At 43.4% G+C, this 25,131-nt stretch overlaps 2 protein-coding genes across 9 annotated transcripts in view; both read left to right on the top strand.

Annotated features, from left to right (window-relative positions):
• Positions 1-4,837, top strand: part of LOC138741380 (arf-GAP with SH3 domain, ANK repeat and PH domain-containing protein 2-like) — a 110,299-nt gene extending 105,462 nt beyond the window's left edge. For all 4 annotated transcript variants that reach the window (XM_069895366.1, XM_069895365.1, XM_069895367.1 and 1 more), the window contains one exon: positions 894-4,837. In XM_069895366.1, coding sequence (XP_069751467.1) covers positions 894-968 — 75 coding nt within the window. In that variant the 3' untranslated portion in view covers positions 969-4,837. The remainder of the gene's footprint in view (positions 1-893) is intronic.
• A 2,291-nt stretch (positions 4,838-7,128) lies between these two features.
• LOC138741378 (transcription elongation factor A protein 3-like) overlaps positions 7,129-25,131 on the top strand; it is a 37,719-nt gene continuing 19,716 nt past the window's right edge. The window contains exons 1-6 of one of the 5 annotated variants that reach the window (XM_069895358.1): positions 7,129-7,388; positions 18,568-18,630; positions 19,493-19,598; positions 21,916-22,030; positions 24,129-24,215; positions 24,924-25,001. In XM_069895358.1, coding sequence (XP_069751459.1) covers positions 7,320-7,388; positions 18,568-18,630; positions 19,493-19,598; positions 21,916-22,030; positions 24,129-24,215; positions 24,924-25,001 — 518 coding nt within the window. In that variant the 5' untranslated portion in view covers positions 7,129-7,319. Of the gene's footprint in view, positions 7,389-7,565; positions 7,623-18,492; positions 18,631-19,492; positions 19,599-21,909; positions 22,031-24,128; positions 24,216-24,923; positions 25,002-25,131 lie in introns of those variants that run through there. The other 4 variants (XM_069895357.1, XM_069895361.1, XM_069895359.1 and 1 more) reach the window with 4 other exon arrangements.

The following is a 25,131-nucleotide window of genomic DNA, read 5'->3' as shown; positions in this document are numbered from 1 at the left end:
TATTAGGTGTTGTTTCTTCAATTTGTGGGTTTCTTTAGTTTGGCAGTGCATGAGGCCATGGAGAGACATGTGACCTCCCAGTGGTGAACCATTTTAATCCCACACCCTGTGATCTTTTCGTAGCCAACCATTCTAATTTCACACCCCATGACCTCCCAGTGGCCAACCATTTTAATTCCACATCCCCATTCCCACACCAACATGTCTGTTCATTGTGGGTCACAACATTAAAAATGAATAGACTCATTGACTAAAACACCTCACAGTGCAGCTCACCCCTGTTCTCTGCCTATGAAGTCATATCATGAATGAGAAATCTGGGTGCATTTGTTTTTCTTTAAGTTATAGAGTAGGGAAACAGGTCCATCAGGCCATCAGTCTATGGTGACTGTCAATCATCCATTTACAACAATCCTACATTAATCCCATATTTTATTCTTTCCACATTAACATTCATCAACAGCCCCCAGGGTGTACCACTCATCTATATACCAAGGGCAATTTACAATGGTCAAATAATCTAACAATCCATACTTATTTGGCTCGTGGAGGGAAACTTGAGTATCCAGTGGAAACTACGAATACAGGGAGATTATGCAAACTCCACACTGACAGCACCCAAGGACTTGGTTGAACCTGGTTCTCTGGTGTTGGGTAACCAGTTTTGGGGACCCTCATTGGGAATGGTTAAACATGCATTGATTGAGAATACAGGGAAATCTCCAGAACTTGATGCTAAATCAAACACTTCTTGAGGTCCAACACAAGTTACCCATACACCATCAGAACTTTCAATTGTGGGCCAACAAATGGAATGTAAAGCACTTCAAGCATTTACAAGGCTATCTGGCTTTATAAATTATTTTAATTGCCCAAATTTGCTTCTTTCACAGATTGGCCACATTGAAGGAGACAAGGCAAGGTCGGGAGCATTTCCAGTGGACTATGTCCATCTCTTATCGGAATGACCTGATCCACGCTTTCTCCAGTGGACTTGTGGCCTCTTGAACTTGCAAATGAAGCCCATCTGAAAGGTTGGGGTTCTCTCAACAGGATTGGCACTATGGTGTATGCCCTCCATTAGATTGCAACCTGGTATTTGGTTTTCAGTTTTTTGTCAAGATGTTCTTTATTTTTGTAATCATTGGAGAATCGTGATTGTTCCAACTATATATCAAAAGATGGAACTGTTATTTGTGAAGGCTGGGCCTCAGACTACGGTAACTATTTTGTCCTAATATTTAATGTTCTTCCTGTTATGGATTTGTCTTACAACGCCTCACCTGACCAATGTATGTCCACAGAGGTAGACAGAGCTTTAAGGATCAAGCAAACAACGCTGCAGACAGAAGACATTTGAAAGTGTGAGGACCATGAATACTGGCCTGTGCTTTACCGAGTAGTCTTATAGGCATCTGATTATGTGTGGCTAATGTTATATTAGACGGGCACTCTTTTGTAGGTCATTGGGGGATAAAAAAAACAATCGACTGTTGCATTTCATGATGGGCTGGAGTGTGGGATGCAAGGTGAAAGAAATGTAAAGATCCTGTCAGATATAGTTGGGATTTTTGGATTGAATTATGGATGGAATGAAGCATTGCCCATACCGAATTGGGAGATGCGAGTGAATGAAACGTATGGGTAGAATTGAAGTACATGCACAATGGTTTATTTCATGAATTGAACAGGAATAGAAACACAAATGTACCCTGCATGAATTGATAAGAGTGTTTGTTCTACAATGGAGCATTGCACAAGTTGAATTGGCAAACATGGACCAAATTATCTTTGCATGAATTGAATTGTACTTGTGGATTGAATTGCCCAGTTTATATCAGGTTATCTGGACTTGAGTGGAGTATGCATTAATTTAATCAAGGTATACAAAATGAATGCACGATTGGATGCATTGAATTGGAGAATATGGGTTGAATGAAGTGAATTGGTATTGTGGGACTGATGGAACAGGGCAGAAATTAAATTGGAATTGATGAATTAGGTGGTGCAATGCACATGTTGTCTTGGGGTATGTGAACTTGATGTTTTGTACAGTTAAAAGGAGGAAGAATATAAATAATGAGATTAAATCAAATGTTTAACACTGTCTAATGAATTTTAACTCTCTGAAGCACATTACAATGTTGGCTGCCGGCCCCCAGAAGCAAAACTTAATCGGGCAGTTAATGATTCATAAGAGGGTAAGAAAGTAAGGGCCAGGGAGAAGATAGCCTCAAGTGAACATTCCAAAGTCCTGCCCTATCACTATAATTCTTCCTCAGCTTCACAAAGGATGAACGCTTTCATTCTGAAAGAGTCTTTGCAGCAGTTTTACATCAACAAAGAATTTTATTGTTTGGACACTTAAGGCACCTGGAGGTGTCCAAAGGAATTATTGGAGTGTTTCATTTTTTTTGCATGTTCCTGAACATCAATCATTTTAGAACAAATAACTATAAAATATCGGTGAGGAATTTACCCCAATGGGTGGTGTAAATGGGGAAGAGACTGCTTTGATGGAGATGGGTAAAGATGGGAGGGTCTTACTGGGTAGAATAGAGAGTAGTGGTTTGGTGAGAGGTGGGGGTGAGTTCGTCACCCAGCTGCTTACAATCTGCAGCCAGGGATCCAACAACACTGTATTGCAGTGAAGCCAACATTAAATGGATCAGATGGCACTTCAGGAAATTTTATTTTTTTGCTCTCTTGCAAAAATTGACTGAGCTTTATAGCAAGCTATGAGAAACCTACTGGACTTTTAAATTCATTTTAAATTAAAACAGTACATGGGGAGAGATGGATGAGGGATGAGATTATTACGGTGACACAAACAGAAGTGACTTTACATTTACCCAAGAAATGTAAATAATAATTGATCCCACAAGGACGAATTTGTTGAAATTTCACTCTCTGCTTCTTTCATCATTGAGCTCCTGCAATCTGATTGTCATCAAGATTTGCAAGTCAGTGTGTGTTCCACCATGCCCGGATTTGTCCCTCCAGCCTCAGGAAGTATTAATATCAGAATTGTGTCTAGAGGGAAGCTCATTTATCAACCTTTCAAAGTAATGATCAACCCAGAAATTTTCCTTTCAAAAATTCCTTTCACTTGACGGTGATCAATACTGATGATGTTCCCTTTGAGGACAGTGGAGCTACCAAGCACAGACTGCCAGCAACAGACAGGATGGAAATTGTATGATCAAAGAGGACACGTAGTCACTGGTATGAATTATAAACCCGAATGCTGAAGGCAAACTTTTCAACTTGCAAGTGAATTGTGAACAGGATTGATCACCTGTAGGCATAGGAATAGACTAAGTGAATATTGGGGTGAGTTGTGTTGGAAATCAACTGGAATTAAAGAAGAATATTTTTTATAGTTTAAACAATACAACTGGTATTTATACAGCAATGCAAGTACAAAAAAAGCTATTAAATGATTGAGTACTGCTTTGTGATTATTGACCAATTTACCCAATCAGGTGGTTTCAGGAAAATTATGGAACTAGGATTTACCTCACTAAAACCCAAACCTCATTGTAAATGCTAGCTCAGGCAATGACTATTTGACTTTTCTTGCAAGTATCATACTCAAGTCTACGGTAGAAATTGTCATTTTGTAGAAATATCTGATTTACAAAGATGGTAAGCAGGGAAAAGTTTAATGTCCCAATGATGGTTTAAATAGTGACCAGCTTTCTTCTAAAAGACAAATGCGGGAAAGTATTTTATAAGGTCCATAAAACTGCTCGCAAGGGTGAATGATATTTTCCTGAAGCTCCAGGGAAAACCTTGAGAAACTGAAGGTTTCTACATGAATGTGGAATAAGCCAAGAAATACAACATGTGCTCTGTGGAGCTAACTGCAGAGAGGAATAGACTAAGAGCCACTATCAAGGGGCAGTGAGGCTTGCTGGTGTAAAGATTGAATAAAAGTCCTGTGTTGTTGCTGCATTGTATTAACTCCCTATTTATTAAAATTCTCAACTGATATTTGCTACAGGTTGTCTTTGTTACTTTTCTATTTTATATTTATTTCTAGCCTGTTGTGCATCCCACATTTCTCCATTCCACCTCTAGTGGCCACGCAGCTGCCAGAAACTTGGAAATGTCCTCTCCAGAGACTGCCATTTCTCTACTTTTCTACATTCTTTGTTTTTCTTGGAGAGGGTGAGTAAACTAAGTTCTTTGGAGTCACTATCTCAGAGGATCTTTCCTGGCCCCACACACTAATGGCATCCTGAAGAAAGCACGTCAGTGCTTCTGCTTCCTCAGGAGATTCTGAAGGTTTGGCATGATACCAGAAACCCTGGCCAATTTCTACAGAGGTATGGGAGGTGTACTGACCGGCTGCATCATGGTCTGGTATGGGGGCACCAAAACCCCTGAGTGTAAAGTCTTTTAAAAGGTCATGGATATAGCCCTAGGCATCACAGGCAAAACCCTTCTCACTGTTGAGAACATCGACAAGGAACATCAAGGATCCACATCACAGAGAACACATTTTGTTTCACTGCAACGATCAGGAAAGAGGTATAGGTGCCACAAGATTTGCACCACCAGATTCTGGAACAGCTACTACCCCTCCACCATCACTCCTCAATGACAAACTCAATCAGAACTTGTTAAAGGATTCTTATATTTGCACTTTATTTTTGTTCCTCTCCGTATTGTGAAGTCAGTTGTTACCATTTCTTTATTTGTTTACATGTATACGTTGAGTACGGTATTTTTGCACTACCAATAAATGGTAATTTTGCCTCGCCTGCAGGAAAAAGAATCAGGGTTGTATGTGATGTCATGTATGTACTCTGACAATAAATCTGAAAATCAACCTTCTCTCCGCAAATACTTGATCATCTGTCCTATTGTATCATGTGGCTCAGAACAAAATTCTGTTGAGTATTTGCCAAGGCATTTCAAAAATGTGCTTCCCACATTAAGGACATGTTTTTGCCATAGAGAGAAAAACTATAGCATTTGGCAGCACTAAAATATAAGCTGGCTGTCAGAAGTTTAAAGTGAGGCTCCTTAATTATATTTGTGTCCAGTGTTATCTGCTGTAGCCTCTTACTAGGTTTCACTCCTATCCCCAAATTTCTCACCTTTGGTTGTTTATATTGGATGCACCCATGCCAAAATTTGGCTTTCTCAACATATTTGTTAGTACTGTAAGACTCACACAATTGATGCCTTGAACCTGTGCTGTGGATATACCTCTGAGCTCTTTATTATCTGAACTGCATAAAATAGTATTGGCACCCAATGAATACACTAGCTATGAAGATGTTCATCTAAGACTCTCTGAAAAGAGCATGAGCATTCGTAATCAGACTTGACAGCAACATCTTTCAAGGTCTTTCACTTCTGCACTAAGTAACATTGGCGTTAATAATCAAACATCAGTTCACTGAGTGAGCTGAAATTGCACACTGAGGTTGGGATATACATACAGCCCTGACCTTCCAATCTAAAGCTTGCAAGATCAACAAAACCAGGGTTATCCTTCTGCCTGCCCTTGGTCAATTATTGAAGGGAATTGACACTGGGGAATTGGAAATGTTAAATATTTTGCCAACTTCGACTGATCTCTTTCCCAGAGGGAAAATTGAATTCATGCTGGCTCTTTCCTATAGTCAAACTGTCCAAGCAGCCACAATGTCAGACTGTATCACAAAGTGATAGAGTCACATTAAAGGTTGGTGCGCAAGGCAAGAAAGGTGAAGTGTGTTAATGTGGATTAAAATTCATTACTGAGTAGAGAGAAGAATGAGAATGCATGTTTCAGGCTGGAAGGATAAAATGGAGTGTCCCAACAATCAGTTCTTGACCCTCAATTTATTATTGAATGACTTGCAGGAAGGGTAGAGTACAAGTTTGTAGATGACACAAAAATAGAGGGGATGACGAGCTGTGATGCAGAGATTTGGACAGAATGTACATTGGTTGAGCAGGTGAAAACTTGACCCAAATGTAAAATAGGAAAACATAAGACTGCATATTTTGATAGAAAGATCTGTGAGAAAGGAATAGTGAGAGAGAATGTGGATTGGGTGGAGGAAAAGTTATTGAGCCTTGTGTAAGGAAAACAAAATATTTGCCTGCAGGTACAGCAAAGATTAGGAGAGCAAACAGTCTTCATCACAAGGTGATCAAAGTTCAGAAATAGAATATTGCCACAGTTGTGCATGTTATTTATGAGGCCGCACCTGAAGTACTGCACTCAGTCCCTGTATTTGAGAAAGGATATGGTAGCATTAGAGGTGGAGCAGACAAGAATCACAATACTGTATCCTGAAAAATGACTTCTAAGTGAATTATCCTGATCTAGATAAAGTACTGAACAGGGCTAAGAGCCTGACTTGGACTAATTTAAAAAAAATCAAGATATTTCCTGAGCCCTAAACCAAGGTTGTTTTGGTTGGGAAGCTAGATTGTGCTGGCAAAGGCTTGTCAGAGAAATAATAACTGGCTAGGGTTTTTTTTTGAGTGAAATGGTTTGGTCCAGTTGGAAATAAATGCGTGTAAATAAAGAATTAAAAACTGGCCAATAGCAATCATGACCTAATCCTGTCATTCCAACGCATCTGTCGACATCTGCTCATGTGTCTGTGCCCAGGATCGAAAGGGATCATCTTCACCCCTCAAGGATTGCGATGAGACCGTGTAGACTTCAGGCAGATGTGATAACGATGGCATCTTCAAACAGATGGAGCATGAAGCAATTCTGTACTTTCCTATTAACATTTAAATTTGAAGTCTTTATTACACCTTCACCAATGAAGCGCAATTCCACTACATTTATATCTATCTAAATCTAAAAACATGTTAAAAAAGAGTCATGCACTGTCAGGAGAATCTGGATGGAGTCAGAAGTTGAAGTGAAGTTGGGCTAATGCTTTTCTCTCGGTGGACCTTGAGGTCAAATTGGTTTCAATTTTCCTGCATGTATCATTCATGTACCCATTCTGATTTCAGGCTGGACTTCGATATTTCCTCTTGGCATTCAATGAAGATTTTAAAAAACCAGCCGAGCTCTTTAAACCGCCTTCCCAGGCTATTCTGGGCGCTGTCTATAAATTGTTGAAGTTAAACACCAACTGGTTCCTCTCTGCGCCAGGGAGCTGCAGTTGGGGTGGGACACGCCTCTTACTACAGAGACTTCGTTCTCAACTTGGCAGTAGGGGGGAGGGGGGTTTTAAAAAAAATGTTTTAGTTTGTATAATTTTTTTGTTTGCACGTTTGTTTTTTTTTTACCGCCGTTCAATTTTTTTTCTTGTACGTGGCATTTTAAGGGGTTTGTGTAACTGGCCGTCATGGGAAGAGAGGAAAATCTTATCCGCATCGCAAAGAAGTTGGATAGAAAAGTATCCAGGAGGAAAATGGTGAGATCCGGGAAAAAAAACAATTTGGGGGGAGAAAGTTTTTGGGTCGCGTGATTTTAAAAACGTAGTTGTTCACAGTCTCAAAGTTGACTCGAGTGTCCCGGAGTAAGTTTGCAAACTTCGGAGTCCGTCCGTGGGACGCGTCCTGCTCCGGCAGCGTTGATGCGTCGAGCAGGTGGCTTGGCTGGAACCCCAGTCTCGGGGGCTAAAACAGTCATGGGATCGCCCCGTCGGGTGAGTTGTTGCAACTTGCGGTGGGGGGGGAATGAAACTTCTCGCGGAAGATGAACCTCCATCGACAAACGAAAACAAAACCGAGATTTGGCGCGGTCTGGCCGCCCCCTTGTGACCGATCGAATCCTTGTCATACCCTATGGACGCGCACGCCTCGTGTTCTGGTGCATCGAATAACCGGGCGACACACGTGGCAACCACCGATGAACATTTACTGTTCAATCCAACAAGCATGCAATGTAGAACAGGAGCTTCTTGAAGTGGCGTCTGCTACCAGCTGGGATCGGTTTTTTTAACTAGCGCGGCTAGTGCATGTGCTGTGGCAAGTACGGTGGGTGTAGAGCAGCCGATGGGAGTGGCTGCCTGTATCCCCTTTCTTGGGCAACCCCCTCCACATACCATGTACAAAAGCAGTGAACAGCCCACCCAGTTTGAACCCGATACTTTGGATTGGGCTATGTCCAAAACGTGGTCTGTAGTAGCCCTTGGTAGAGGCGGATGCTTCAGCTTGAGAGGATGTGCCATCCGTGGTCTCGGGTTGTGGCCATTTGCTTCATGGGTTGTTACTGAGGGAGCTCCGCATACCCCACTCACGTTCCAGATCCTGATTTATAGTTTCATCAGGAATGGTTTGTTATGTGTTGATGGCTTCTCTGGTGGACCCTTCTGATTTTACCAGGTACGACCTGGGCTCCTGGCAACTCCTTTTGACTATGTCCATCCGGACTATGCCCCTGCCGAGTCTGCATCTTCTGCTCGAGAGGCCATTAACTTCCAGTTCAGCCGTTGGGACTTGGTTCTTTAGCTGAGGCTCCAAGAGCTTCCTTTTCCCAGGCAGGGTTGTCCATGTCTGCCTGGACATGAGTCTTTGCGCTGGAAAGCCCAATGTGGCATCGCGAGGGCTGTTCCTTAGGCTCAGTAGGTTGAGGAACACATCTGTCTTCTCTCTGTGAGACTTCACAATGAGCTGCTTCGCGCTCCTCATGACTCTTTTAGCCAACCCATTTGACTGAGGCTGCTAGTGATGTGGTTAGAATCCCATGTTGCTGCAAAGTGTCTGAATTTCTCACTGGCGAACTGGGTGCCATTGTCCGATAGCAGAGTATGGGGTGCCCCGTGCACTGAAAAGTGTCTCTTCAACAATGACTGCCGAGGAGGCGATGTCAGGTAAAACTTCCATCTCAAACCATCCATTTAAGTACCAAATACTGCTGACTGTGCCAATCGAAGATATCTGTTGCCACGGTTGACCAGGGTTGGTCTGGCACTGGGTGGAGCTCTAGCAGCTCTTTCGGCTGGTGCGGTCTGGTTCTGTTGCACACCAAGCAAGCTTGTACCTCCTGGTCTATGTTTTTGGTCATCCCTGGCCAAAAAACTATGTCTCTAACCCTGCATTTGGTTGCTTCTGTGCCTGGGTGCGCACTGTGACATAGATATTTTGAAGTGAATTTGGGACTACTGTTATCTGGCCCTTCATTGATGAGTAATTCATCCTGGAATGGGAAGTTGGGTTGCACTTCCGATGGTAGGCTGTACTGCTTGACTGGCCAGCCACCCTTGATAAAAGTGTCCAGGGTCCACAACGTTGCGTCTTAGCTGTGTGCTGTCTCGGTTGCTCCAAACGGGAGGAGGAGATGTGAATTACTGTCATTATATCAAAAGTGTTCTCTTCCTCAGCTTGCTGTATCATGCATTTTCTGGGAGCACTAGATAGCGTGTTGGCTAAATGCATTTCTTTTCCGCACTTATAAACTAAAGTCACGTATTTCCGAAGCCTGAACATCATTCTCTGTAATTATATAGGGGTGGCATGAATTGGCTTCTTCAGGATTTTGACCAAAGGTAAGTGGTCATTGGTCTACCATAGATGTAGTCGTTGAATTTTGACCAGGTGAAAACTATTGCCAACAGTTCCTCTATTTTTGCGTATCTGGTCTCCTTGTCGTTGAGTGACCTGGATGTATAGGCTACTGGTTTTCCATCTTGCTGCACCCAGACCGTACTGTGATGCATCACAGGTTAACACAACTGGCTGTGGTACGATAGAACAGGTGGGCATGACATATGCCTTTTTAATGTATTGAATGCATTTTGTTGTTGCTTGTGCCAGGACCAAGCCACGTCTTTGTAGGTCAACTGCTTCAGTGGGGCAGTAAGATCACTGGAGTTCAGGATGAACTTGCCCAGTTAGTTGACCATGCCCAGGAAATGTTGTAGTGCTGTCACGTCTGTCAGTACCGGCATTTCACCGATTACTCTGGTCTTTGAAAGGCCCACCTTCAGGCGTTCTCCTGTGAAAATGTGGCCTACAAAACCGACCTGGTCCAGTTGAAATCTGCACTTCTGGTGGTTGAGCTTAAGGTTTATCTTCCAGCCAGGCTCTGTCGAGTTCCATCATGTTCTTCCAAGTCCTTGCCACCTACAACGATGGCACATGGATACCCCAAAAAGATTTGCTCCTTTGACCTCTGAAATACCTCGCTGGCTGAATTGATTCTGAATGGCATTCGCAGGAATCTGTATCGGCTGAAACTTGTGCTGAATATGGTCAGCAGTAATGACTTGTAGTCAAGTTTGATTTGCCAGAAGGAATTTTTTTACATCTGAGACCGAAAAAATGGTCGCACCGACCATCTGCGCGGCAACTTCCTCCACGGTACACATTGGATGGTGTGGTCGTTTTAAAGCTGTATTGAGGTCTCTCGGGTTGATGCAGTTCTGGATTTCCTGCCCGTCTTTTCTCTTAGCAGCCACCATGGAGGACACCCACTCAGTGGGCTCGAAGACTGGATCCTGTCAAGCTCGGCCTTAACTTTCATTGCTTCAGGTATTCCGGAGTGTCAGATGAACTACAGGCTTCAGTTTCAGGTCGAGTCACATGGAGCACGTCACCAGCAGTTTCCCTGATTCCTTTGTAAAAAGGTCACTGTACTCAGAAAAGATTCTGTGGGTCAAATCATCTTTGGCTGGACTTGTCTGGTGTACCTTTCTGCAGAACTAAACTGGCCCAGCAGTGGCAGGATGTTTTCTTGGAGTACTAGAAAAGTTATGTGCACCTGCCCTTGTACATAGCACCACAGTCACACTGTGTCATTGGTTCTGATTCTACTGCCTCTGTATGCCTTTAGGCTTGTGGACTTGGTGCACAGTATGATCTGTTCTGACTTCCTCAGTCGGTTGAACGTGCTTTGTGACATGACATTGCACTTGGCCCCAGGGTCAACTTTCATGTCAGTTGCTTTACCGTTGCTCTTCATTGTTATAAATGGTTCATCGTTCCTTCTGATTCTAGCTGGGTCTCCTGCCATCTGCAGAGTCAATCCATTAACGTAATACTCATCATCCGAGTTGGTTTGTCCTTGTTCAGGTTCCAACTGTTTAATCATCCTTCTGTATCTGGGTCTCAGGGTGAGTTGCTGCCTGGCTCTGCAGGATTTGCTGAAATGGTTCCATTTCCAGCAGGCTCTGAACTGTTGGCTGAACACCGGGCACATCTCTTGTTTTGCTCGTGGCCGCTGTCGCAGTTACTGCACTGGGTGAGCGTGAAGTAAGGTTTGGTTGGCTTCGTCTTCTAGGTTCCAGCCACTGCCGGTTCGCAGATCCTGCCTGGACTGTGTTTACACTCGTTCCTGCTGCTGTGGAGGGCCTAGCTTTGTGCTGTTCTCCTTTGTAGTCTCATAGGCCAGACACGTGGAGGTGGCCTTTGCGAGCGTTAGTTCATTATCTTGCAGCAGTGCCTTTCCCATTGCCTTCGTTACAGATGCCGCAGACCATCCTGTCTTTAATCAACTTCACAGAGCACTCTGACGTCATGGGTTTTTGCCCTGACTTTTAGGTCGCTAAAGTAAAAATGAATTGACTTGCTTGGCCTCTGGTTTCTGGTATTAATTCTGTGCCTTTTCATTGTTAAGTTCTTTTCTGGGTTACACATTTCTTGAAATTTTCTTTTTAGACACTCGGGATCCTCTCTTGACTCAGCAGGGCTGATAACGATACCCACTTCATGCACCTCGTTTGAATATATGAATAACCCTTCCCTTTTGATGGCCTCGGGGCCTGACAAATTTAATAAAATGTATGCTCTTGCTCGGACAGCTTATCACGATGTGCTGCAGCAATGAAAATGCCGTATTCTCGTTTGAATGTGTGCCAATTCTTGGCCATGCTGCCCTCAAACATGAGCAGGTCAGGCCTTCTGAATCTATCCACCATTATGACACAGTTACAAATGTGGCATTGGTTACTCACTTTTCACTAGAAAGGTTCAGGGCTTCAGGCTTGGGATGCGCCTGATCCCACTTCTGACACCATGTTTGTTATTGCATCGAATAACCAGACAACACAAGTGGCAACCACTGATGGACGCTTTACTGTTAAATCTAACAATAATACAATGTATAATAGGAGCTTCTTGAAATGGAGTCTGCTAGCAGCTAAGCTTTGTTTTTAACTAGCACAGCTTGCTGGGCTTGCGCATGTGTAATAGCGCTGTGGTGAGAATGGTGGCTGCAACGGATGCAGAGCAGCCAATGGGAGCGGCTGTCTACACCTCGTCTCTATTAATTTACCAGCGGCCACTCACTGCTCTTTTCCTAGAGCCAGCCTTGAAAAGACTGTTAGATAGAGAAGGAGGAAAATTTGTGTGATTGAGCTAACGAAGGGGTAGGAATGGAAGTTTATGGGTCATACTGTGGTGCGTTGTTAGACAGAATCAGACACACACAAGGTAAAAACTGTACATCAGGCTTTAATCCACAAAGACTTCTTCAGAGCCAGGCTGGCTGTGGCTGCAGCAACTCAATGTGAGGCATCGGGAGGCTGGCACAGGCTTATATCCTGGAGGATGACCTGTCCCCTTACACTCCTGCAGGTACAGAGGTTGCCCCCCCTGCAGTAGGCCGGTGGTGTACCACCACATTCACCCCCTTCTTTAAAATTGACCTGGGTGGGGGTCAGTAACAAGGAATATCACCCACTGTGTACATACAATATTTACAGGTTGAGACGATTCGTCGGCCACCGGGGTCTCCGTGACCGTCGTAGGACTGGCTCCTGGTCACTGAAGTGGGGGGGCTGGCGGCAGGGTTGTGTGTGGCTGGTGTGGTGCCGCGCAGATGGGTGGCCAGGCTCGACATTTGTGGGACATATTGGATGGGTGGGGGGCATGGATTCATCTCCTAAGGCTGAAGTGGGCCCCTGGTGGTCATTGAGGCCCTGCATGCCCCATAGCTGCCTGGGGACGGGGATGTATTGCCCATCAGCGTCTTCCTGGGTTGGAGGGTGGCGTGGTGCTCCTGCTGGTGCCAGGTCCCAGGTCCCTAGTTGAGACGGTGTCCTCCCTGCCACTGCTGAACCTAATGTAAGCGTAGTTATGGTTTGCATGAAGGAGGAACACCTTCTCCACCAGGGCTTTGGCCTTGTGTGTCCTTACATGCTTTCGCAGAAGCACTGGTCCCAGGGACGTGAGCCATGCTGGGACTGACATTCCAGTTGCCGACCTCCTGGGGAATGAGAACAGGCGTTCGTGAGGGATCTCGTTAGTAGCCGTGCACAGCAGTGACAGAATGACATGGAGCACCTCAGGCAGGGTGTCTGCCAGTACTCAACGGACCACCGTTTTGATCTGAGAACCAGGAGGATTGGCTTCCAGATCACCCCATTCTTGCGTTCCACTTGCCCATTGCCTCTCGGGTTATAGCTTGTCATTCGACTGGTCGCGATGCCCCTCGCCGTCAGGTACTGGCGCAGCTCGTCGCTCAATAAACTAGACTCCCAGTCGCTGTGGATGAAGGTGTGGTAGTCAAACATGGTGAAAATCTGCCCCAAGGCCCTGATGACGGTGGCCGTGGAGGTGTGCGGACAAGGGATGGTGAAAGGGAAGCTTGAGTACTCGTCCACTACCATGAGGAAGTAGACGTTTTGGTTCGTGGAAGGCAGGGACACCGTCTCAACCAGGGACCTGGCACCAGCAGGAGCACCCACCACACCACGCCACTCTCCAACCCAGGATGACACTGACCGGGCATACATCCCTGTCCCCAGGCAGCTATGGGGCACGCAGGGCCTCCTTGACCACCAGGGGCCTGCTTCAGCTTTAGGAGACGAATCTGTCCCCCCACCCATCCAATACGACCCACATATGTCCACCCTGGCCACCCCTCCATGAGGCACCGCACCAGCCACACACATCCCTGCTGCCAGCCCCCCCCACTTCTCCTCTGACCAGTGACCAGGAGCCAGTCCTACAATGGTCACCGAGACCCCGGTGGCCGACGAATCGTCTCAACCTATAAATATTGTATGTACATAGTGAGTGATATTCCTTGTTACTGACTCCCCACCCAGGTCAATTTTAAAGAAGGGGGTGAATGTGGTGGTACACCACGGGCCTACTGCAGGGGGGCAACCTCTGTACTTGCAGGAGTGTAAGGGGACAGGTCATCCTCCAGGATATAAGCCTGTGCAAGCCTCCCGATGCCTCACATTGAGTTGCTGCAGCCACAGCCAGCCTGGCTCTGAAGAAGTCTTTGTGGATTAAAGCCTGTTGTACAGTCTTTACCTTGTGTATGTCTGATTCTGTCTAACAACGCACCACAGTATGACCCATAAACTTCCATTCCTACCCCTTCGTTAGCTCAATCACACAAATTTTCCTCCTTTTCCGTCTAACAGTCTTTTCAAGGCTGGCTCTAGGAAAAGAGCAGTGAGTGGCCGCTAGTAAGTTAATAGAGGCGAGGTGTAGACAGCTGCTCTGGAACCGTTGCAGCCACTGTTCTCGCCACAGCACTTTTGAGGACTTTTTGAAGTCCACGCCGAGACGCTCGAAAGGCCAAGTAGCCTTTACAACGTGGGCCTGGGGGGAGTGCGGAAGAAGCGGGGTTTACACTCCACACAGACCCGACAGGCCGCAGTCATGTCCCTGATGGTGTACGACAGATTTCGGGACTTAATGAAATGGTACAACCGGGTGACGCCCGGATGGCAGAGGGACTCATGCAATGCCTGCAACCTGTCCTCATGCATAGACGCACAGGTGCGAGAGAGGGCATCAGGGGAGTCGTTAAACTTCCTGGGACGGTACTGGATGTCGTAGCTGTAGGTTGCCAGCTTGACTCTCCAGCGCAGGATCTTGTCGTTCTTGATCTTGCTCTTGTGGGAAGTGTTAAACATGAACGCCACGGCCCGCTGGTCCGTGAGGATCATGAATCTCCTGCCAGCCAGGTAGTGGACCGCTTCCAAAAGCACCTGGGCCTCCTTTTCAATGGCGGAGTGCCCTAGCTCGGAGCCGTGGAGGGTCCTGGAGAAGAAGGCGACGGGTGCCCAACTTGGTTGAGGGTAGCAGTGAGGGCCACCTCAGAGGCATCGCTATCCACTTGGAAGGGGGAAGTCCTCATCCACAGCCTGCATCGTGGCGTCCACGATGTCTTGCCTGATGCGGGTGAAGGCAGCCTGGAATCGAAGGCTTTGACGTGCAAGGCTGCTGCTTCTGGGGTTTGGACCACTTCCACGGTCCTGGTTAGGGCATAGATGTTGTCTTCCAGCAGCTTCTGCCGGCTGGCCCTCGAGTGTAGCCCTCGCATGAAGGTGTACCGGATCAGCCTCTCGACCTCCTCTACATCTACCCTACATTCAGCCAGACACGGTCAGGCCAACTCTCGTAAGTGTCCCAGGTGTGACTCAGCCATCTCCCTGTGTTGCTGGGCTCGGGTGTTGAGGAAGTATCTTGCACAGACCACATTCATTGGGGACTTGTACAAGTTCTCAAGAGTTTCCGTTGCGCTCTTGTATGTGATGCAGCCTTTGGTTACCTGGAAGGCTCGGGGACCCAGCTTTGACTGGAGTAGGACCAACCTCTCCTGATCGGAGTCCAGGAAGACGCCCTCGTGTGCCTCGATGATTGCCTTGACCATGTGCCGCCAGATCTCGAAGTGTGTCTGGGTTTCCGAGAGGCATGGGTTGACCACGAGGCTCCCTGCCCACAGGAGTTTTTCCATGGCAGCCATGAGAAAATTTTGTGGATTAAATTGTGGTGCGCTGTTAGACAGAATCGGACACACACAAGGTAAAGACTGAACAACAGGCTTTAATCCACAAAAAGGGTGGCTGTGGCTGCAGCAACTCGGCGTGAGGCCTCTGGAGGCTGGCACAGGCTTATATCCTGGAGGATGATCGACACCCGACCGGGTGGGGCTTGATCCATTCAGGCCGACTGATTGGCAGTTGGCCAGGTGTTGTCCTGTCCCCTTACACTCCTGCAGGTACAGAAGTTGCCCCCTGCAGTAGGCCGGTGGTGTACCACCACACATACACTGATTAAGGACAGGATGATTAAGTCTGGCCGAAAGAACATTCAGCCTTTTGCTTCTGTGCGAGCAATCCAACCAGTTACAATCCCCTGTGCTCTTCTCATAGCTCTACCAATTCTTTTCTTTTTGGTACCTCAACCAGTTCTTTCTTTTTTTAAAATTTTTAAAAAATTTTTCACACTATGAACCATAATGACCAAAATACACACAAACATTTCCCTCTTGAATATACACTGTATTTTCTCCCCTTTTCCCCCCTCCCTTCCCTCCCTCCTTCACCCCCCCTCCCCACCCACTCAACATTCAACATATATGATACATTAAACCCATTAAACAATGTCATCACACAATGAAAATAAACAAGAAATTTGTGTCATCTACTTTTACATACTGGGTCAGTTTATTTCGTCTTCTCCTTCTGTCATTTTAGGTGGTGGAGGTCTGCGGTAGGACTTCTCTGTTGCGTTCCATGTACGGTTCCCAAATTTGTTCGAATACTGTGATGTTTGCTTCTTAAATTATATGTTATTTTTTCCAATGGCATGATACAATATAATTGGTTACACAGGCTATACACCATGCCCCAAAATTTAATTAAATAGGACCCAACAGTATCAGACAGATGTTTTCGCTGTAAGAAGGAAATGGGAACAACAGTACATGCAATTTGGGCATGTGAGAAAGTGGAAAAGTTTTGGGAAGATCTAAACCAGGTATTCAATAAAATCACAAAAAGTAACATACCAAAAAATCCAGAAATCTTTCTTCTAAGTAATATAAGAAGTAAAGAACTTGGACTCGATTTGGATGGAGCTCAAAAAAGATTTATTATGATAGCCTTAGCTGTAGCAAAAAAATGTATTATGTCAACCTGGAAATTAGAAGATAGCCTGAGAATACAGCGATGGTACATAGAAATGAATAAATGTATAACCATAACCATATAACCATTTACGGAGCGGAAACAGGCCATGTCCTTTCGAGTCCGCACCGGTTCACTGATTTTGTGCGCCCTCTTCAGGCATTGGTGATTTTAAGTGTAGTGTTTGAATAATGAAATATCAGTCTTGCCCATAATGCCCATTGCTTAATACCAAAAGACAATTCAAGTGAATAATTTATTCTTTTAAATCTGGGTGGGCACAATTTTAATATGGTCAACAGCAGGCAAAAATTTGCAGAGAACTCAATTTCATGAATGATCAGAATAACATAACCAGTTCTTTCTTGAAGTCAGTATTTCTGACGGGGCTTTCCAGATCATTACCACTTACTGTGGAGTTGGGGGAGGCAGGAATCATTGGTTTCTTAAGCCAGTCAACCAGTGGAAATAATTTTTTCTTGATCTTGTCATTAAAAAAAAAATCATTAGTGTTGGTGCAATTGTAGTTATTAACTTGGCCTGCGACATCACAGGCATCAGACTTCACTCCATCAAGGACGTCTACATGAGGCGGTGTCTTAAAACAACAGCCTCTATCCTCAAGGACCCCCACCACTCAGGCCATGCCTTCTTCACTCTGCTACCATCAGAGGAATGGTCCAGGAGCCTAAAGACAAGCACTCAGCAGCACAGGGACAGCTTCTTCCCCACTGCTGTCAGATTCCTGAATAATCAATGAAGCAAAGACATTGCTTTACTTTTATTATTTTATTTTTTTATAGTAATGTTGTAAGATTGTTTATAATATGTATGTTTGCTCCATGATGCTACTGCAAAACACCGAATTTCATGACTTGTTCATAACATATATCCTGATTCTGATTCTCTAAATGCCTCAACAAAATCCCCTTGAAACTTTCTCAGTGGGAAAATAACCCAACTTCTAATATTCCTCACTTTTGGAATCATTTTAGTGAAGGTGTTCAGCCTTCTACTGCCTTCGGATCATACCCAAGTATGTAGCCCAGCACTAAACAGTACTATTATGGCTTAGCTAGTGTTTCTAAATGTTTGCCCTGACTTCCTTGCTCTTGTATCCTGTGCTTCCCTTTGTAGAGACCAGAATCCTGTATGTTTTTATATTTCCTCTTCCCAACAAGATGTAACACTTCATATTTATCAGCATTAAATATCATCTGCAGCCGCTAGCCACAACATCTTCATGAAGTCTGTCTGTGTGTGTGTGAGGGTGTCTGCCGTTTATACCCTTCTTGTACTTCAGGTCAAAGTTTTGCAGCATTTGGAAATTCATAAATTGTGACCTCTCACCCCAAGTCCAAGATGCGTATGTGCACTTATGAGTAGGCATATGGGCAAGAGTTATGTAATAATATCCCGGGGTACTTCACCGAACACTTTAGTGGAACTTGTGTCCAGACTGAAAAAATAATCTTTTGTAATATAATCAACTTTGTAACAACCAATTAGTATAAATCTGATGTGTTATCTCAGAGCATTGGGAGCCAACATAGAACCTAGCTGCAGGAAGCAATTCCAGTGGGACTTGACTGAGTGTTGGGTTTGGGAGTGCTTGGAGAAATGATTAAAAGTCTTTGATTGGGTTTAGATTGGCAATGGTTGGCTCATTTTTAGGTGAGATTTTCATTTTGTGCCCAAATAGATGGATAACCCAATGAACAAAGATGCTCTTTTGTTATGAAACACGAAGTTCTGATTTTTGTCTTCATGTGAACAGGATGGTGCTCTAGACCTGCTCCAGGAACTCCAAGGAGTGAAGATGACACTGAAATTGCTGCAGGTAACGTTTTATTGTTTGATACCTCAGGAGCCCATCTCCTCTGGATATTGGAAGAGAGGATCACGGGGAAGTGACTCTCACACAAATGCGAAATTTTCACTTTCCTTCACTAGATATCTGGTCAGATTATGGTGGATTTCTCTATTAAAGTTATTATGTAAAACTTCTGTAACTTTAACCTGTTTTCAGTCCATCTCTGCTCAACTGCTGCTGAGATCCTTACCGTGGCTAGACCAGTCTCTCCTTTACGCTGTCACCTTGACCTTTATAACCATTGAACTCATCAAGGCTGGCGATGTTGTTCTTCATCCCCGAGAAGATCCAAGAAAGAAAAACACCCCCAGAACATTTAAAAGACTATGTGCTGTGACTTAAAGACTTTGTATGTTTCCAGTTGATACATTTTGTTAAGTCGCGTGGGATCTTTAGAGGAAGTTAGGCTTAAATTCTCTGTAGTTTTAACATAGTTAAATTTAACTTTATACTTATTTACCAGTAAGCTTGAAACATTTTTTTTGAGGGGATGAGTGTTATGTGAACGTGCGTGTGATGTGATATACACGGCGTTAAATTGTAAGAGGAGGTTCAGTTTGGCGCCATCTTGGCATGAATAAAGATGCTTACAGCTTCTCTCGAGTGAGGTTATTTTCAAAGGGAAAATACAGGACAAGACCCATGCAGACACAGGAAGAACCTTACAAACAGCGTTGGATTGAAACCCGGGTCACTGCAGCTTGTGCTGCAGTAGTGTTGCACTAACAGCTACGGTAACCATGCCACCCCATAATGCAGTAGTCCCAGTGACAGAAAAGGAATGTTTTTTTTTTCTGAATTAAGGGTCGTCTCTTTCCTTTTTGACCAGACCACCAGAATCGGCATGTCTGTGAACCTGATTCGTAAACACAGCACAGATGAGGAAGTTATCACGCTTGCTAAAATCCTCATCAAAAAATGGAAGAAGCTTCTCGGTAAGACGGAGTGCTGCTCATTACAGAAACCAAAGGATTGTGGATGAATGGGAGGTGAATAGGTTCTCCAAGTAGCTAATTGACAGCTGTCTGCCCTCTGACAACCATTACCAGACACATCCTATGGACTTGAGCACAATATTAAAGTTAATCCTTTAGTTCTACGCAATTTGAGGATCAATCTTTTCATGAAACTTATAAAGTTTATCAGCTATGCTTGGTGAACTCTGCCACAATTTTGAATATGAGGATAGTTTTACCTGATATTCTGGCCAATATTTGAACTCCAATGGATTCTATCTAAAACAGGGAGCATTTCTCTACTGCCGAAAGCAACATCAGTCAACCGATATCATAGTGTGGCTGCTGGGAACTTGCTTTATTTGAGCTCTGCCACATTTCTTTCTCCCCAATGGTATACCTCAGTGGTGCACTGAGATAGCAGCAAACAAGCACAAATCTCAAAGACTGTACAACAGGCTTTATTCCAGTAAAAGTCTGAACACCAGTTCAAGCCTTGGTGGCTCCCTGTGTGACTGGCTCAGGAGGGGCCGACTCAGGTTTATATGCAGGTTGGCTGATTGACAGCCGGCCAGGTGGAGTCAGCCCCTTAGGTGGTCTTCCTTCAGGTACAGAGATCGCCCCCTGCAGTAGGCTAGTGGTCTATCACCACAAATAATATGCCAGCTTTGAGGGGCAATCTTAATATAGGAAATGCAACAGTCCATTCTCTGTATAAAAAGTATGGGCACAATGTGATGGTGACCAGATTCATCTTGTTTTAATGGTATGAGACCACCTTTGCATTGAATTGTTCAATGAAACATTATTCCAGAATCCTGAGTTCAGATGGAAAGAAGAGGTCCTATGGCACCACTGTTCAATGTCTCTGCAGCATTTCTATGTAGATTTACAGGTTATTCATTTCACTCTTGGATGTATGACATTGGCAGATGTTTCTTTTATATAAAAGCCACCGTATTGGATCTAAAAAAGTGATTATAGCTTCAAATTGTTTGTACATAAAATCTGTATTAGGTGTTAAAGAGGTGAGGTGAAAGCACTTTGCATGCAGGAGAATGAAGTGTATACCACCCAAAACCCCAAAAAACTTTGAGTTCATAGTCAATTTTAATACTCCGAGCTGTGATCAAGGAGTTGGGTAACGCTAATGACAATGTCAATTAGATATCCGTCTGAATGGCAGAACATACTTGAGGGAATGAATGCCCTTTGGCAATAGTGATGTATTTATCTTGTAATTTCATTTCCCCTAATACAATGGTTCTCAACCTTTTACTTTCCACTCACATACCACTTTAAGTAATCCCTATGCCATTGATGCTCTGTGATTAGTAAGGGCTATGAGTGGGAAGGGAAGGTTGAGAATCACTGCTCTAGACCCAATTGTTACTGAAATATTTTGCTTGAGAAAAATTGTCATTGACCCATTTCCTTTGGAGTTATAAAACCATGCACATAATGAGTCAATTAGGTACGATCAAAACAATGGTTTTCAAACTTTTTCTTTCCACCCACATGCCACCTGAAGCAATCCGTTACTAATCACAGAGCACCGATGGCATAGGGATTACTTAAAGTGGTATGTGAATGGAAGGAAAAAGGTTGAGAACCATTGCCCTAATACTTCGGCTTTCACATTCTTGTGTGAATCCTTTATTCGTGGATTTCTCAAATAAAATGTTTCAGCGACAAGTGTTGACTTTGATCAAATATAAAGAAATGTATGACAAATAATGTGAGTACAACATAACTTTATTAGCTATGCAAAGCTAATAACCTCCAACAAGGCCTTTCTGTGTGAAAGCTCATACACAGATGGGCAAAGCCTTTTTTATATGTTTAGCTTCCCATTCTACAGCCTGTTTATGACTATTCACGTGGCCTGTAATCACTTGTACTTTGCAGACGTCAGCAAAACATCTAGCAGGAGTTTCAAGAAGAGCATGGCTTTGGTTCTAATATCTTGCAACTGTGCTTATAAAAGAGAACAATTTCTTTAACAGAATTATTAATGATTTTCTTGTTTAACCTTTGCTGTTGAAATTTATAAAAAGAAAAGAAACAAAGCAAATCTATACAATCTATGCATTTATGCTATTTGGTTACAATTTTTCATATACATATTTCTGTCAATTGTTATGTTCTAGAATCGAGATATTAAGCTAATTGAAGACATATGATTAATCTTAAATTTACTTGAGAGTAAAACTGGTCCTAATGCTTACTGTCGGTAGAAGGAGGGGAACTGTAAAGAATGCTGGAAATAACTTGTGCTCTTCTTACTGAGCCACAGAAATTTCAGTTGATCACAAGGTGGAGAAGCCTTCAGGGAAAGAGGGCGAGGAAGACAGGTCATCGGCAATGCTGCTGGAACCCCAGAAATATTCAAAGGAGAAATGCACAGAACGGTAAGTGACTGCTTCATAATTGTGCAATGATAACATGGAAATAACCAGCAGAAATGATTTTGTCGGGTGGCACGGTTAGTGCAATGTTTAACACAATGCTGTGTGGATTTCCTCCACGTGCTCTGGTTTTCTCCCATCATTCAAAATTTAACAGTGTTGTAGGCCAGTTGTTTGTAGTTGGGCAACGTGGCTCGTGGGCCGAAAGGGGCTGTTATTGTGCTGTATGTCTAAATTTAAATTTAAAATATAACTAGAGTCATTAAGCTAAAACAGCTAAGCAACCAGAGGATAATTCCCCCCCACAAAGCTTGTGCAACATGTTACTTGAATGGTTGTTGGGATTGAATTACACGGGAGTTTTCAAAAGACAATTCGACGTCTTTGAATTGAATTGCAGCTCAGACATTCATCTCATTCAAAGAGCCAGTACTTTCGCCATGTGCCAAATGATTGCCTTCAGTGCCATAATACTTTCTGATTCCAATGTCCTGAGGATGATTGCAAATGGAAGTACTTCAACACAATTTAGTGCAGTAGGTGAACCTGCAACTGCCTGAGTTAAAAGGAAGAGCATATAGAACGGTCTCTCATGTTTGGTACACCATCTGATATGATCCTAGCTGAGATTGTATACTTTTCCTACATGCACAGATACTCAAATTTCCATTGTTTAATTTGGGACACATGCTACAGAATTCCCTCCAAAACCTTGCCATCTCTCTCTAAGATGCTCCTTAAGCCAATCACTAGAACAAAGCTTTCGTTTACTGCCTTGTCTTGTAGCTCCATGTCAAATTTTGGTTCATAATACTTCTGTTACACACCTCAACACCATTTTCTTTGTCAAAGTTGCTATACAAATGCAAGATAATATTGTTACTGGATGAATTGGACCATGGCACTTCAGAGCAGCCATTTTCAATAGAGGCCCCACATCCCACCACCACCCCCTCCCCCACCAAAGTGGTATGTTTGAGTATAAGCCTTGATTTTTTTTTACCACCGTGTGAGTATAAGCCTTGTTTTTTTTTACCTCGCATAACATAAATGTTTTTTATATAGTTGGTAGGAGAGAATTATGAAGGATCTGAAATTTGACTGCTTTACAGGGAAGGGGCTGTATAAAGTTTGAGAATAGTCCTAGAGGGCCCATTGCCAAATAAAAGGTTGAGAATTACTGCTTTAGAACAAGAAGAACTAGAATCATTGACTTATTCTGCTGGCTGCGCATTTGTGCAGTTTTGGCAAAAATGGAGAAATAAATGTTAATTAAACTAAACAGTTTGAAAAGCATTGATGATGTGCATCTCTATAAATGCCGACAATTATTTGTGCTGTTAATTTTGCATTCGTTCTAGTTTTGAGATACCCAGAGGGTAGATGTCAATGGGTGTCCTTTAAGAAGGATTTGGCTCTCTATCTTTCCATTGAGCTGTTAAAGTAAACCCATTTCACTGTCATGTGTGGATAAGATATATTCAACAATCCTATTTCAAAAAACACCAGGACATTAATTTATGACAGCAGGAGGTCATTCAACCATTGGGTTCAAACTTTATCTTGAGTGACCATTCGCATTCGTTTCCTTCCCTCTCTCCTTATTTCCTTGAACCCTTGCAACTTGTTCTCTTTCACATGCCCATCAATTTTCTGGAGAGGATTTACAGAAGCCAATTCACCTCTCAGCAAGTTTTTGAAATGTGTAAGGAAAACGAGGTCACAGCGAGACTATGAAGGCAGTAGTGGAGCTCAGAATCAAATGCAAGTCCCTGGAATTTTGAGGCAGCAGAACTAATGAGACTTTGTGCGTCAATATTTATTGCCAGCAGGTTTCCTACATTATTTCCCAGTTTAAAGGTTGTAAAATAGTTTTTGGACATTTTGAGGTGGTGTGAGGAGAACTTTTGCAATGTATGTTTCTATCTTGGTTGGCCAAGCAACTTAATGTGCTGCGATCATTTGCTGGAAATTACTAGGTCATCATTCCCTTAATTGAGTGTTACTTTATATTTTAGAATCTATGTGTTCAGAGCTTACATCATGTTTATTGAAATCAAGCATTCCCATCAATAATTTTGATTCTGGTTTTGACTTCTAGGCAAGATCTGATCATTTCCAAGACTTCGCCAGCAAGTGCTCCCAAATCTAGGAAGAGTTCTGCAGATGGCAAGCAGGACCACCACAGGTAGGATGGTACTACAGATGGTGCTGGAGGTAACATTTGCCACTCTGCGTCTAGATCAAGGGTGGCCAACTTTAATTTAGACATACAGCATGGTAACAGGTCATTTGGGCCCACAAGTACGTACTGGGGGTGTAGGTTAATTGAGCGGCATGGACTCATGAGCTGAAATAGCCTGTTACTGTACTGTATGTCTAAATTAAAAATTAAAATGTTGGGCACTCTGGGTATAGATCAATGTATTAAAATGACAGGGATAAGACATTCACTCAGTCTAATTTTTTTCAATAAATTACCCTCTAATCTGAAATTTAACACCTTTAACTTGTCTTTTCTCTACATTCCTTCATATCTCTACCCTATATAGGTCATTTATTTTGGTCTTCAAATTTGATTGTCCCTCTAGAATCCAAAACCTTTTGACTGAAAGACTTTAAAATTTTGGATACCCTTTGTGTGAATAATGCCATTTAGCTCACATATTCCACTTTTAAGGTATGATGTCAGCGAATACCAATTACTTGTTTAGAGAATATCCGATCAACAGATGGCAAAGGTTTCCAAGAGAGTTGTGTTCTACCCAGAAATGGTAGAACGCAAATGGCAATTCAATGCAGCAGAAATGATTAATTACTCCTCACATAGAGGCAGGCAGATTTACCACTGAATTACATTTTCCTAATTTTTAACAGTTTTTGGTCTCATACGCAGGAGAGATTCCTCAAGGTCTATGTCACCAACAACTCTCTCACCAGCATCAAGAAAGAACTCCACAGACAATGAGGAGAGGTAGTACATTGCTTTATGGAAGTGACAGGTTTCCCATTGTAAAGTATTTGACAAAGTTTAATTTTTTGAATGAAAGAATAACATAATACCTGTTTTGTTGAAATGTATTGTAATTTGAGTCATAAATGAC

The sequence above is a fragment of the Narcine bancroftii genome, chromosome 8, assembly GCF_036971445.1.
Source record: "Narcine bancroftii isolate sNarBan1 chromosome 8, sNarBan1.hap1, whole genome shotgun sequence".
Classification (NCBI taxonomy): domain Eukaryota; kingdom Metazoa; phylum Chordata; class Chondrichthyes; order Torpediniformes; family Narcinidae; genus Narcine; species Narcine bancroftii.
Note: the sequence above shows the minus strand (reverse complement) of the source record. Positions and strands in the feature narration are given on the sequence as shown.